The sequence below is a fragment of the Salmo trutta genome, chromosome 8 (genome assembly GCF_901001165.1).
Source record: "Salmo trutta chromosome 8, fSalTru1.1, whole genome shotgun sequence".
Taxonomy (NCBI): Eukaryota; Metazoa; Chordata; class Actinopteri; order Salmoniformes; family Salmonidae; genus Salmo; species Salmo trutta.
The window spans coordinates 48174699-48191642 of record NC_042964.1 but is presented as its reverse complement, the minus strand read 5'-3'; the positions used below and the strand labels follow the sequence as shown (position 1 = coordinate 48191642).

Here is a 16944-nt window from a genome sequence, read left to right as displayed (position 1 = left end):
ATCTGGACCGGATCGGACCGTATGACAGTCCATCTGGACCGGACCGTATGACAGTCCATCTGGACCGGACCGTATGACAGTCCATCTGGACCGGACCGTATGACAGTCCATCTGGACCGGACCGTATGACAGACCATCTGGACTGGACCGTGTGACAGTCCATCTGGACCGGATCGGACCGTATGACAGTCCATCTGGACCGGACCGGACCGTATGACAGTCCATCTGGACCGGACCGTGTGACAGTCCATCTGGACCGGATCGGACCGTGTGACAGTCCATCTGGACCGGACCGTATGACAGTCCATCTGGACCGGACCGTATGACAGTCCATCTGGATCGGACCGTATGACAGTCCATCTGGACCAGATCGGACCGTATGACAGTCCATCTGGACCGGATCGGACCATATGACAGTCCATCTGGACCGGATCGGACCGTATGACAGTCCATCTGGACCGGACCGGACCGTATGACAGTCCATCTGGACCGGACCGTATGACAGTCCATCTGGACTGTACCGTATGACAGTCCATCTGGACCGGACGACAGTCCATCTGGACCGGACGACAGTCCATCTGGACCGGACCGTATGACAGTCCATCTGGACCGGACCGTATGACAGACCATCTGGACCGGACCGTGTGACAGTCCATCTGGACCGGACCGTATGACAGTCCATCTGGACCGGACCGTATGACAGTCCATCTGGACCGGACCGTATGACAGTCCATCTGGACCGGACCGTATGACAGTCCATCTAGACTGGACTGTATGACATTATCTAGGGTACTGATAACTACAGGTAGAGAAGACACAGTCCTCTAGGGTATTGATAACTACAGGTAGAGAAGACACAGTCCTCTAGGGTATTGATAACTACATGTAGAGAAGACACAGTCCTCTGGGGTACTGATAACTACAGGTAGAGAAGACACAGTCCTCTAGGGTATTGATAACTACAGGTAGAGAAGACACAGTCCTCTAGGGTATTGATAACTACATGTAGAGAAGACACAGTCCTCTAGGGTATTGATAACTACATGTAGAGAAGACACAGTCCTCTAGGGTATTGATAACTACAGGTAGAGAAGACACAGTCCTCTAGGGCATTGATAACTACAGGTAGAGAAGACACAGTCCTCTAGGGCCTTGATAACTACAGGTAGAGAAGACACAGTCCTCTAGGGTACTGATAACTACAGGTAGAGGAGATACAGTCCTCTAGGGTACTGATAACTACAGGTAGAGAAGACACAGTCCCCTAGGGTACTGATAACTACAGGTAGAGAAGACACAGTCCTCTAGGGTATTGATAATTACAGGTAGAGAAGACACAGTCCTCTGGGGTATTGATAACTACAGGTAGAGAAGACACAGTCCTCTAGGGTATTGATAATTACAGGCTGAATGACAACAAGGAAAGCTCGTCAGAATTAATTCAACTACATACTCAGCATTATTGTTGTCATTCAACCTGTAGATTGCAATACCCTAAAGGGTGGTGTCTCTTCTCAACCTCTAACGGCTGTCTCAACCTCTGAATGCTCGGCTATGAAAAGCCAACTCACATTTACTCCTGAGGTGCTGACCTGTTGTACCCTCTACAACCACTGTGATTATTATTTGACCCTGCTGGTCATCTATGAACATTTGAACATCTTGAAGAACAATCTGGACTTAATGGCCATCTACTCTTATAATCTCCACCCCGCACAGCCAGAAGAGGACTGGTCACCCCTCAGAGCCTGGTTCCTCTCTAGGTTTCTTCCTAGGTTCCTGCCTTTCTAGGGAGTTTTTCCTAGCCACCGTACTTCTACATCTGCATTGCTTGCTGTTTGGGGTTTTAGGCTGGGTTTCTGTACAGCACTTTGTGACATCTACTGACGTAAAAAAGGGATTTATAAATACATTTGATTAGATTTTGGATTCGTATGATACTTGTGTGTGTGTGTGTGATTCATTATGTGTTTACCACAGGCAAGGGCTATTAACATGAATTGTGATGATGTGTGGAGGACCTCAGGGCAGATTCATAGAAGCTGGGGAGAAGGTGATGAAAACTGAGAAAGTATTAGTGGGAGCCAGGTGTGTGTGTGTGTGTGCGCAAAATGAGGTCACTCTTAGGTAGCGGCGTTCCGGTTGGAAGAGCTCCATCATGCTCTGCCAGGAATACCGCTGGAACTGCAGGAAACAGCTGCACAACCCCTACACACTGCAAACACACACCTCTCTACAGGCATAATGTGTGCATAAACCACACAAACAACAAAACGTACCCCTGCAGTGTCACTAGACTTACTACTACTACTACTAGCCTACTATTACTTCTACTACCAATACTACCACCACAAATACTACTATTACCACTACGAATACTACTACCACTACTAGCCTACTACTATTACCACAAATACTACTAGCCTACTACTACTACTAGCCTACTATTACTACTTATTCTACTAGCCTACTATTACTACTTATTCTACTAGCCTACTAGTACTACTTATTCTACTAGCCTACTAGTACTACTTCTTCTACTAGCTTATTATTATTACCACTACTAGCCTACCACTACTACTACTATTAGCCTACCACTACTACTACTACTACTACCTTACCATCACTACTACTACTACTACTACTACTACTACTACTACTACTACTACTACTACTACTACTAGCTTACCACCACTACTACTACTACCTTACCACCACTACTACTACTACTACTACTACTACTACTACTACTACTACTAGCCTACCACTACTACTAGCCTACCACCACTACTACTAGCCTACCACTACTTCTACTACTAGCCTACTATTACTTCTAGTCTATTACCACTACTACTAGCCTACTATGAACAGAACCTACTACATCCTGCTACTACTACTACTATTACTACTTCTACTAGCCTACTAGTACTATTTCTTCTACTAGTCTACTATTACTACTTTTTCTACTAGCACTACTAGTCTACCATTACTACTTATTCTACTAGCCTACTATTTCTACTTCTACTAGACTACTAGTACTACTAGCCTACCATTCCTACTTCTACAAGCCTACTAGTACTACTTCTTCTACTAGCCTACTAGTACTAATTCTTCTACTAGCCTACTACTACTAGCCTACTATTACTACTTATTCTACTAGCCTACTTTACTACTTCTACTAGCCTACTACTACTAGCCTACTATTACTTCTTCTACTAGCCTACTATTACTACTTCTACTAGCCTACTATTACTACTTATTCTACTAGCCTACTTTACTACTTCTACTAGCCTACTACTACTAGCCTACTATTACTTCTTCTACTAGCCTACTATTACTACTTATTCTACTAGCCTACTTTACTACTTCTACTAGCCTACTACTACTAGCCTACTATTACTTCTTCTACTAGCCTACTATTACTACTTCTTCTACTAGCCTACTATTACCTCTTTTACTAGCCTACTACTACTACTTCTAGTCTACTATTACTTCTACCACAAATTCTACTATTACCACTACGGATACTAATACTAGCTAACTACTACTACTAGCCTACTACTACTACTAGCCTAATATTACTACCTCTACTAGCATATTATTACTACCTCTACTAGCCTACTACTTCTTAAATTTACCGACTATTACTACTTCTTCTACTAGCCTAGTATTACTACTTATTCTACTATTACTACTACTAGCCAACTATTAATGCTACTACTACTAGCCTACTATTACTACTTCTACTAGGCTACTATTACTACGAGCCTACTACTACCCTACTATTACGGATACTTCTACTAGCCTACTATTACTACGCCTACTACTACCCTACTACTGCTAGCCTATTATTACTATGAGTCTACTATTACTGCTACCAGCTTACTATTACTGCTAGGAGCCCAGGGTCCCTGCTCATCTGCGTGAACGTTCCTTAGGCATGCTGCAAGGAGGCATGAGGACTGCAGATGTTGCCAGGGCATAAATTGTTGTTACACGTGATCGGTACATCCGAACATCACACCTGCGGGACAGGTACAGGATGGCAACAACAACTGCAGGAGTTACACCAGGAACGCACAATCCCTCCATCAGTGCTCAGACTGTCCGCAATAGGCTGAGAGAGGCTGGACTAATGTTTCTACTAATACACTATTACTAATGTGTCTACTACTACTACTAGCCTACTATTACTAATGTTTCTACTACTACTACTACTACTAGCACTAATGTTTCTACTACTAGCACTAATGTTTCTACTACTACTACTACTACTACTACTACTACTACTACTACTACTACTACTACTACTACTACTACTACCCTATGATTACCAATGTACTAATGTTTCTACTACTACCACCCTACTATTACTAATGTTTCTACTACTACTAGGCTACGATTACCAATGTACTAATGTTTCTATTACTACTCGCCTAGTAATTCTAATGTTTCTACTACTACTACTAGCCTATGATTACCAATGTACTAATGTTTCTACTACTACTACCACCCTACTATTACTAATGTTTCTACTACTACTAGGCTACGATTACCAATGTACTTATGCTTCTTTTACTACTAGCCTAGTAATTCTAATGTTTCTACTACTACTACTAGCCTATGATTACCAATGTACTAATGTTTCTACTACTACTACCACCCTACTATTACTAATGTTTCTACTACTACTAGGCTACGATTACCAATGTACTTATGTTTCTTTTACTACTAGCCTAGTAATTCTAATGTTTCTACTACTACTACTAGCCTATGATTACCAATGTACTAATGTTTCTACTACTACTACCACCCTACTATTACTAATGTTTCTACTACTACTAGGCTACGATTACCAATGTACTTATGTTTCTTTTACTACTCGCCTAGTATTACTAATGTTTCTACTACTACTACTCCTCCTCTGTTACTAATGTTTCTACTACTAATATTACTCTAGTATTACTAATGTTTCTGCTACTACTAGGCTACTATTACTAATGTTTCTACTACTACTACTACTACTACTACTATTACTAATGTTTCTACTACTACTACTAGTCTATTATTACTACTGTTTCTACTACTACTGTTTCTACTACTACTACTAATGTTTCTACTACTAATGTTTCTACTACTACTACTGTTTCTACTACTACTACTAATGTTTCTACTACTACTAGTCTACTATTACTACTGTTTCTACTACTACTGTTTCTACTACTACTCCTCCTCTGTTACTAATGTTTCTACTACTAATACTACTCTAGTATTACTAATGTTTCTTCTACTACTAGGCTACTATTACTAATGTTTCTACTACTACTACTAGGCTACTATTACTAATGTTTCTACAACTACTAGTCTACTATTACTAATGTTTCTACTACTACTACTACTAGGCTACTATTACTAATGTTTCTACAACTACTACTTGGCTACTATTACTAATGTTTCTACTACTACTACTACTACTACTACTACTACTACTACTACTACTACTACTACTACTACTGTTTCTACTACTACTACTACTGTTTCTACTACTACTGTTTCTACTACTACTACTACTACTACTACTACTGTTTCTACTACTACTACTCCTCCTCCTCTGTTACTAATGTTTCTACTACTAATACTACTCTAGTATTACTAATGTTTCTTCTACTACTAGGCTACTATTACTAATGTTTCTACAACTACTAGTCTACTATTACTAATGTTTCTACTACTACTACTACTAGGCTACTATTACTAATGTTTCTACAACTACTACTTGGCTACTATTACTAATGTTTCTACTACTACTACTACTACTACTACTACTACTACTACTACTACTACTACTACTACTACTACTGTTTCTACTACTACTGTTTCTACTACTACTACTACTACTACTGTTTCTACTACTACTCCTCCTCCTCCTCTGTTACTAATGTTTCTACTACTAATACTACTCTAGTATTACTAATGTTTCTTCTACTACTAGGCTACTATTACTAATGTTTCTACTACTACTAGTACTAATGTTTCTACTACTACTACTACTGTTTCTACTACTACTACTACTACTACTGTTTCTACTACTACTCCTCCTCTGTTACTAATGTTTCTACTACTAATACTACTCTAGTATTACTAATGTTTCTTCTACTACTAGGCTACTATTACTAATGTTTCTACTACTACTACTAGGCTACTATTACTAATGTTTCTACAACTACTAGTCTACTATTACTAATGTTTCTACTACTACTACTACTAGGCTACTATTACTAATGTTTCTACAACTACTACTTGGCTACTATTACTAATGTTTCTACTACTACTACTACTACTACTACTACTGTTTCTACTACTACTACTACTGTTTCTACTACTACTGTTTCTACTACTACTACTACTACTACTACTACTGTTTCTACTACTACTACTCCTCCTCCTCTGTTACTAATGTTTCTACTACTAATACTACTCTAGTATTACTAATGTTTCTTCTACTACTAGGCTACTATTACTAATGTTTCTACAACTACTAGTCTACTATTACTAATGTTTCTACTACTACTAGGCTACTATTACTAATGTTTCTACAACTACTACTTGGCTACTATTACTAATGTTTCTACTACTACTACTACTACTACTACTACTACTGTTTCTACTACTACTGTTTCTACTACTACTACTACTACTACTACTACTACTACTACTACTGTTTCTACTACTACTACTCCTCCTCCTCTGTTACTAATGTTTCTACTACTAATACTACTCTAGTATTACTAATGTTTCTTCTACTACTAGGCTACTATTACTAATGTTTCTACTACTACTAGTACTAATGTTTCTACTACTACTACTACTACTACTACTACTACTACTACTACTACTACTACTACTAGGCTACTATTACTAATGTTTCTACAACTACTAGGCTACTATTACTAATGTTTCTACTACTACTAGTCTACTATTACTAATGTTTCTACTACTACTACTAGGCTACTATTACTAATGTTTCTACAACTACTACTTGGCTACTATTACTAATGTTTCTACTACTACTACTAATAATGTTTCTACTACTACTACTACTAATGTTTATACTACTAATGTTTCTACTACTACTACTACTAGCCTACTGTTAGTAATGTTTCTACTACTACTAATGTTTCTACTACTATACTAGTCTACTACTACTACTACTACTGTTTCTACTACTACTACTACTGTTTCTACTACTACTAGTCTACTATTACTAATGTTTCTACTACTACTACTACTACTACTACTACTACTACTGTTTCTACTACTACTACTAGGCTACTATTACTAATGTTTCTACAACTACTACTAGGCTACTATTACTAATGTTTCTACTACTACTACTACTACTACTACTACTACTACTACTACTACTACTACTACTACTACTACTACTACTAATGTTTCTACTACTACTAATGTTTCTACTACTACTACTACTACTAATGTTTCTACTACTAATGTTTCTACTACTAATGTTTCTACTACTACTACTACTGTTTCTACTACTACTACTAGGCTACTATTACTAATGTTTCTACAACTACTACTAGGCTACTATTACTAATGTTTCTACTACTACTACTACTACTACTACTAATGTTTCTACTACTACTACTAATGTTTCTACTACTAATGTTTCTACTACTACTACTACTACTACTACTACTACTACTACTACTACTACTACTACTACTACTACTAATGTTTCTACTACTACTACTACTACTATTACTAATGTTTCTACTACTACTACTAGTCTACTACTACTACTGTTTCTACTACTACCACTGTTTCTACTACTGCTACTACTAATGTTTTTACTACTACTACTACTACTACTACTACTACTACTACTACTAGCGTTTCTACTACTACTACTAGTACTAATGTTTCTACTACTACTACTACTACTACTAGCCTACTGTTACTAATGTTTCTACTACTACTAGCCTACTGTTACTAATGTTTATACTACCACTACTACTACTACTAGCCTACTGTTACTAATGTTTCTACTACTACTACTACTACTACTACTACTACTAGCCTACTGTTAATGTTTCTACTACTACTACTACTACTAGCCTACTGTTAATGTTTCTACTACTACTACTACTACTACTAGCCTACTGTTACTAATGTTTCTACTACTACTACTACTAGCCTACTGTTACTAATGTTTCTACTACTATTACTACTACTACTACTAGTCTACTATTACTAATGTTTCTACTACTACTATCACCACCACCACCACTACTACTACTACTAGCCTATTGTTAATGTTTCTACTACTACTACTACTAGCCTACTGTTACTAATGTTTCTACTACTACTACTAGTCTACTATTACTAATGTTTCTACTACTACTAGCCTACTATTACTAATGTTTCTACTACTACTAGTCTACTATTACTAATGTTTCTACTACTACTACTACTACTACTAGCCTACTGTTACTAATGTTTCTACTACTACTACTACTACTACGTCTACTATTACTAATGTTTCTACTACTACTACCACCACCACCACCACCACCACTACTACTACTACTACTAGCCTATTGTTAATGTTTCTACTACTACTACTACTAGCCTACTGTTACTAATGTTTCTACTACTACTACTACTCTACTATTACTAATGTTTCTACTACTACTAGTCTACTATTACTAATGTTTCTACTACTACTAGTCTACTATTACTAATGTTTCTACTACTACTACTACTAGCCTACTGTTACTAATGTTTCTACTACTACTACTACTACTACTACTAGCCTACTGTTACTAATGTTTCTACTACTACTACTAGCCTACTGTTACTAATGTTTCTACTACTACTACTACTACTACTACTACTACTACTACTACTACTACTACTACACTACTACTACTACTACTACTACTACTACCCTACTGTTACTAATGTTTCTACTAGTACCAGTCTCCTCCTACTACTGTTTCTACTCCTCCTACTACTGTTTCTACTCCTCCTACTACTGTTTCTACTCCTCCTACTACTGTTTCTACTCCTCCTACTACTGTTTCTACTGCTCCTACTACTGTTTCTACTCCTCCTACTACTGTTTCTACTCCTACTCCTCCACCGGCAGGGTTCAAATACCCCAAAAGTGACATCCAAGCCTTCAGGCACTATTGTCAATTAATTTGATACCAATAGAGGCCAAACACTTTCATGCAGGAGGCAACAGTGCTAGGCTATCAGTACAGTATCTATAGGGAAATACATTACTACAGTATTAGCAGGATATCAAACTACTGTTGACCAGAGCCTCAAATGTTATCAAACATTCTATTAATAAAGTCTGTGGGACCAGCGGGGAAATTAAGACGTTGGGCAGAAAGACATTTCTAACTTCATAAGCCTGATTATCATATCAAACCCATGTTAATTCAATCAATTATGTATATTCCTACTCTTTCCCATTTATCTCCAGGGCAGTTTCAACTTTCAGGAAATCAAAAGGCTCTGAGACTAAACATCTTGCCTTATTATTCCACTGAACGCCAGATACCATCTTATCTCTCTCGTTCATGCACTCTCTCTGTCGTATCGCAATAACGTCCATAGGGACAACTCAGAGACCTCTGTACGCTGCGCTGCACAATACTAAACTAGGTCTTTTCACACTAATACAGATCATGTACACACACACACGTGTGCGATGGCACCAAACACACCCAATGAAACCTGATTAGTGTCTACTAGCAGTAACCCTGTCCTCTCTCTCCCTGTCCTCCTGTAACATCAGACCCTCCCGCCATTTCATTAAACCACACACGGACTCACATCCTCCCTCCCCAGCCCCTCTAATCCAATCACAGCCCTGGTAATGCACCTCCCGTAATCCAATCAACCAATCAGGGCGCTTGCCACTGAGACTCCACCATCACGTGACCGCGCTAGACATGTGTTAGCAGTTAGCGCGTTGTGTTGCTCTAATGATATTCCAGCAATGCATTTCCTTAATGCGATTTGGGAAGCCTCAACCCCAGCTCTACCCTTAGCTAAAGCTAACCCCAGCGGATGGCTAATCAGTTTCTAGCATTTTGCAGGGAGACAATGATCCTGGCGTTAGCGCCGGCTAATGACAGGCTAACACAATTAGCGCCCCCTTCCCAGACAGAGCCATGGACTCTGGGCTCCGTTCGCCCCACCTCCTGTGGACTCCTCATCCACTTTGTTACATTACTATGGAGCCTAATGGTCCCTTATTAGGAGTTATGGAACAGCGATGGACTGGAAATGAGATGTTCTTTAGTTACATGTACGTGATGGTTAATAGGGTCTCTGTGAATCTCACGGACAACCTAACATACAGCGGGGCAAATTGCTAATAGCATTGATGGACAAAGTTGTCTGACACATACAAAGGCATGCTTGTTGAAATATTTTAAAGGATTAGATGCTAGCAAAAAGCATAAGCTGACGCACACCCAAAATATGTTGTGGAGGTGCTGACTAACAGAGTAAACTATAAAAAGAAAGTCGCACACTAATTATACTCCCAAACATTTAATGGGTATAGCAACCAACGTTTCAGGACGCAGCGCCTTCCTCAGGGTGCTGAAAGCACCTTTGTTGTTGGAATGACTAAGCTGGTTATAGTCTGATAAAGTAGGTAAACTCCCAATGATTGGTTCACAGGGACAACACATACTCTTTAACAGACACACGGGCACACACACAGACACACACCATGGCCGTCACTGCAGCCATTACACATCAGTGTACACCAGAGAGGGCTCCATTTGACCTGTAGCTATCAGTGAGCCGCATCATCAACATGAGCTAATAGGGTAGGCTAATCTGGAGCTGATTGAAAGACATGGGTTAGTTAGCATGTGGCTAACGGCAGTACTCTCAGTGGACTGATGAAGCTTTTAATGGTCACTAACAACACTGAAGGAGAAAAAAAGAGAGGGGGGATAACCTGAACTTATCCAATTGGAATTTTCTGATGCAAAATGTTCCGTTACGGTATGCTCTAATGAACAGGACCCTAATATCCAAACCGTACACAAGGTTGACCAACATCCTCTGGACACATCACAAATACAATTCTTAGAATTCTGTGGTGTTCTGTGGACCCCTTTGGAAGTTGGTTAGATGTGCTTGCAGTGTGGCCTACTTTTAAACTGACAAAGTAACCTTGGAGATCTTGGAAGAAAAACGATACACTTAAAACCTTCATAGCCAACATCAGGTATTGAGCTCTTCATTGCCAACATTGGCCTTGAGGAGGAAGCATTTGAGATGAAAGCCTGTTCATTCTGCAGTGAATGGAGACATTGCCGATGGGGGGGTGTCTACATTCCTTTATCCAGGATAACTTGATACACTTCTGGTAATTAAAGACAATGACATGTGATTTTAACTTACTTGAACTTTGCGTTGATTCCGTCGGCAGCCTTGTGGTAGTTCTCTGTGGTCATCTTGTAGAACTGAGCACTCTGGAGGGAGGGAGAGAGGGGGAGAGATAGAGATATAAAGAGAAAATGTGAGGAAGAGAGAGATGGGAAGAGAGAGAATGAGAGAGAGACAAATAAATGCCAAGTCAGAATCAGATTGGGCCTCTTACATGAAACAGTTTATTCCCATCGTCCCTGGGCCTTTTAGGTGGCCTTTATTTGGCAAAAGGAAACACTCCAGCTGAGACAAGCCTTTTCCCCCTCACACACGCTTCCCAAATGGCACCCTATTCTATATATAGTGCCCCCGATACACCCTGGTAAAATTTTGCACCCTATATAGGAAATAGGGTGGTATTTGTGACACACATCTGATAGGCATGTACCCTCCACTACTACACTAGCCCATTAAAACTTGATGGATGGGAATATTGAGGGGAGGAACACCATTAAGTAGTTGTGCAGGGGTTTATTTTTTTAATCTGGCTGTATTGCTGAGGGAGTGAGCTGTGTGATCGTTCAGTTTGACGTGTGTGTTCGAGTGTGTCTGTACAGTACCAGTCAAAAGTTTGGACACACCTACTCATTTGAGAGTTTCTTTATTTTTACTATTTTCTACATTGTAAAAAGTGTTAAACAAATCCAAATATTTTTTATTTGGAGATTTTTCAAAGTAGCCACCCTTTGCCTTGATGACAGCTTTGCACACTCCTGGCATTCTCACAACCAGCTTCTTGAGGTAGTCACCTGGAATGCATTTCAATTAAACAGGTATGTCTTGTTAAAAGTTTATTTGTGGAATTTCTATCTTAATGCGTTATAGTCAATCAGTTGTGTTGTGACAAGGTGGGGTTGGTATACAGAAGATAGCCCTATTTGGTAAAATACCACGTCCATATTAAGAGAAAAGTCCATCACTACCTTAAGACATGAAGGTCAGTCAATACGGAACATTTTAAGAACTTTGAAAGTGTCTTCAAGTGTAGTCGCAAAAACCAGCAAGCGCTATGATGAAACTGGCTCTCATGAGGACCGCCACAGGAAAGGAAGACCCAGAGTTACCTCTGCTGCAGAAGTTCATTAGTTACCAGCCTCAGAAACTGCAGCCCAAATAAATGCGTCACAGAGTTCAAGCAACAGACCTCTCAACATCCAACTGTTCAGAGGAGACCTATATGGTCAGGCCTATATGGTCGAATTTCGGCAAAGAAACCATTACTAAAGGAAACCAATAAGAAGAAGAGACATGCTTGGGCCAAGAAACACAAGCAATGGATATTAGACTGGTGGAAACCGCTGTGTCTTTGTGAGACGCAGAGTAGGTGAACGGATGATCTCTGCATGTGGGGTTCCTACCGTGAAGCATGGAGGAGGAGTTGTGATGGTGCTTTGCTGATGACACTGTCAGTGATTTATTTAGAATTTAAGGCACTTAACCAGCATGGCTACCACAGCATTCTGCAGCGATACACCCTCCCATCTGGTTTGCGCTTAGTGGGACTTTATTTTTCAACAGGACAATGACCCAAACCACACATCCAGGCTGTGTAAGGGCTATTTGACCAAGAAGGAGAGTGATGGACTGCTGCATCAGATCACCCAACCTCAACCCAGTTGAGATTGTTTGGGATGAGTTGGAGAGTGAAGGAAAAGCAGCCAACAAGTGCTCAGCATATGTGGGAAGTCCTTCAAAACTGTTAGAAAAGAATTCCAGGTGAAGCTGGTTGAGAGAATGTCAAGAGTGCGTAAAGCTGTCATCAAGGCAACGGGTGGCTACTTTGAAGAATCTAAAATCTATTTTGATTTGTTAAACCATTTTTTTGGTTACTACATAATTCCCAATATGTGTTAATTTCACCGTTTATGTTTTCCTTATTATTCTACAATAGTAAAAACAAAGAAAAACCCTTGAATGAGTAGGTGAATGCAAACTTTTGACTGGTACTGTATGTGTAAAGTGCCCTCCACTAATACTGGCAAACTTGGTAAATATGAGAAAAACAGCTGTGAAAATGTTGGTCTTTTATTCAAAATATTCACAAAAATGTAACCTAGTAAAATAACTGCAAGAAAAAATTTATTCTTATCACAAAACAAATATTTTCCTCAAATATACACTATCATTCAAAAGTTTGGGGTCACTTAGAAATGTTCTTGTTTTCCATGAAAACATACATGAAATGAGTTGCAAAATCAATAGGAAATATAGTCAAGACGTTGACAAGGTTATAAATAATGATTTTTAATTGAAATAATTGTGTCCTTCAAACTTTGCTTTCATCAAAGAAACCTACATTTGCAGCAATTACAGTCTTGCAGACCTTTGGCATTCTAGATGTCAATTTGTTGAGGTAATCTGAAGAGATTTCACCCCATGCTTCCTGAACCACCTCCCACAAGGTTGATAAGCACTTCTTACGTACCATATTTTTATTTAACAAGGCAAGTCAGTTAAGAACAAATTCTTATTTACAATGAAGGCCTAGGAACAGTGGATTAATTGCCTTGTTCAGGGGCAGAACAACAGATTTTTACCTTGTCAGCTCAGGGATTCGATCTAGCAACCTTTCGGTTACTGGTCCAACACTAACCACTAGGCTACCTGCCGCCCCATATGGTCAACCTGCTCCCACAACAGCTCAATAGGGTTGAGATCCGGTGACTGTGCAGGCCACCCAATTATAGACAGAATACCAGCTGACTGCTTCTTCCCTAAATAGTAATTGCATAGTTTGGAGCTGTGCTTTAGGTCATCGTCTTGTTGTAGGAGGAAATTGGCTCCAATTAAGCGCCGTCCACAGGGTATGGCATGGAGTTGCAAAATGGAGTGATAGCCTTCCTTCTTCAAGATCCCTTTTACCCTGTACAAATCTCCCACTTTACCACCACCAAAGCACCCCCAGACCATCACATTACCTCCACCATGCTTCACAGATGGCATCAAGCACTCCTCCAGCATCTTTTCACTTTTTCTGCATCCCACAAATGTTATTCTTTGTGATCAGAACACCTCAAACTTAGATTCTCCTGTCCACAAAACTTTTTTCCAATCTTCCTCTGTCCAGTGTCTGTTCTTTTGCCCATCATAATCTTTTATTTTCATTGGCCAGTCAGAGATATGTCTCTTTCTTTGAAACTCTGCCTAGAAGGCCAGCATCCTGGAGTATCCTCTCCACTTTTGACGTTGAGACTGGTGTTTTGCAGGTACTATTTAATGAAGCTGCCAGTTGAGGACATGTGAGGCGTAGGTTTCTCAAACTAGACACGTCCAACCACCTCTCCATTTACTGAGGCCCCGTCCAACCACCTCTCCATTTACTGAGGCCCCGTCCAACCACCTCTCCATTTACTGACGCCCCGTCCAACCACCTCTTCATTTACTGAGGCCCCGTCCAACCACCTCTCCATTTACTGACGCCCCGTCCAACCACCTCTCCATTTACTGAGGCCCCGTCCAACCACCTCTCCATTTACTGAGGCCCCGTCCAACCACCTCTCCATTTACTGAGGCCCCGTCCAACCACCTCTCCATTTACTGAGGCCCCGTCCAACCACCTCTCCATTTACTGAGGCCCCGTCCAACCACCTCTCCATTTACTGACGCCCCGTCCAACCACCTCTCCATTTACTGACGCCCCGTCCAACCACCTCTCCATTTACTGACGCCCCGTCCAACCACCTCTCACCAATAATCTCTCACTTTACTAGCAAATCTTCCAATTAAAGTAACCAACTGAGTTGTGTCAGACCGGCTAAGAGTTCTATGTGAATGGCATGACTAGAACTTAACCGGTGTGTTTGAGATTTAACCAACGTTAGTGCAGACTATCCAGTCAGGGAACCATCAGTGGCAGTTTCCTCAATGTCACTGACATTAAGACTAGGATTTAACCAGTGTGTTTGTGTGTGTGTGTGTGTGTGTGTGTGTGTGTGTAACAGCGGTTGCTAGAATGTGGTGTTGGTCTCTGTGTTGAATACTAAGTGACTAATAATAATAAATAATAATAATAATAATAATAATAATAATAATAATAATAATAATAATAATAATAATAATAACTGGATAAATCGCAGCGCTGCCACTAATCAGAACCCTAATCCATCAGGAAGCACAAACGGCCAGTGATTGCAGGGCCAGCGGGTGCACACACACACACACACACACACACACACACACACACACACACACACACACACACACAGAAAAAAAAAGCAGACACACGCCTACAGCCTGTGCAGGGAGACAGAGTGGGAGACAGAGTAGCAGACAGTGTAATTTGTGAGGCTGTTGTGTGTGATTAACGAGTGGGGCTCAAATTGTGATTTCCTGCTGTCCTCCTAACTGATTTAGAGGGCAGCAGAGCCCCTCAATCAGTAGGAACGATAGGACATGACCACCCTCGGGTTGATTTGGGTGTAACACTTCACCAACTCCAAAATCTACTATTTTGGGAGAAAAATACCTCTATTATGATTCAGAACCAATTGGGCTTGATTGGTGTAACACTAAACAGAAATAAGCAGTCTATTTTAGAATAGCCTGCTTCTCGTGGTTTCTAAGCTATAAATCGGTCCTTTTTGGTCTGCAAAACAGACTTCCTGGACTGTTCACAGAGCACCCTCATCCTTTTGATTTCTATTTACATCCCTGGGAGAGCTTTACCTTGTCTGGTGGTAAATAAGGCCGGTGGGGGTGTCATAGACAAATGAAGTCATTATGGCTAATGCACTCGGGTGATACAGAGAGGATAGAGAAGAGTAAGGAACAGAACCGGTGTGTCCAATTAAAAAGCCCTCTCCACCATTTTTAATGAGCAAAACAAAAGAGCTTCGTTAATGGTTATCTGTTCCCTGGCAGGGAGGCGAGGTGAAGACCCCACTGCTTTGGACGGCCCAGCGGCTTGTTACTAAAGGAATGACTAGAGGGAGCGCCACCATATAAAACCCTGAGACTGGCAAACATGGGGAAACAGGGGGATGGCGGCCTGTTGAGTCCATCCCTCTAACATCCTAGGGACAGCGGGAGGCACCGCGGAGACATGATAGACGGCTAGCTCTGCTATGGTGAATTAAGGACTCAGATGAGCTTGTAACACCGCCAGCCGTTGTAACACCGCCAGCCGTTGTAACTTTTCCTAGCCACGTGCTTCTACATCTGCATTGCTTGCTGTTTGAAGTTTTGGCTGGGTTTCTGTATAAGCACTTTGTGACATCAGCTGATGTAAAAAGGGCTTTATAAATACATTTGATTGACTGATTGTTACACTGTTAGCCATTGTTACACTGTTAGCCATTTCACTTCAAAGGGGATACATCAGGGACATGTGTATGGAAGTTGGCTCCTAGGTTGATCTGAATGCAGAACTTTTCTCTGTCAGGTTAGGCCCTTTGCATGTGTGTAGGCATGCATGTGTTAGACTACAGTACTTGCATCTCACACACTCTGAGGGTC

The 16944-nt window shown here is 40.5% G+C and overlaps 1 protein-coding gene across 2 annotated transcripts in view; it reads right to left on the bottom strand.

Moving 5' to 3' along the window:
- LOC115199134 (coiled-coil-helix-coiled-coil-helix domain containing 3a) overlaps window positions 1-16944 on the bottom strand; it is a 104252-nt gene that overhangs the window by 18127 nt on the left and 69181 nt on the right. For both annotated transcript variants that reach the window (XM_029761724.1, XM_029761725.1), the window contains exon 7: window positions 11464-11534. In XM_029761724.1, coding sequence (XP_029617584.1) covers window positions 11464-11534 — 71 coding nt within the window. The remainder of the gene's footprint in view (window positions 1-11463; window positions 11535-16944) is intronic.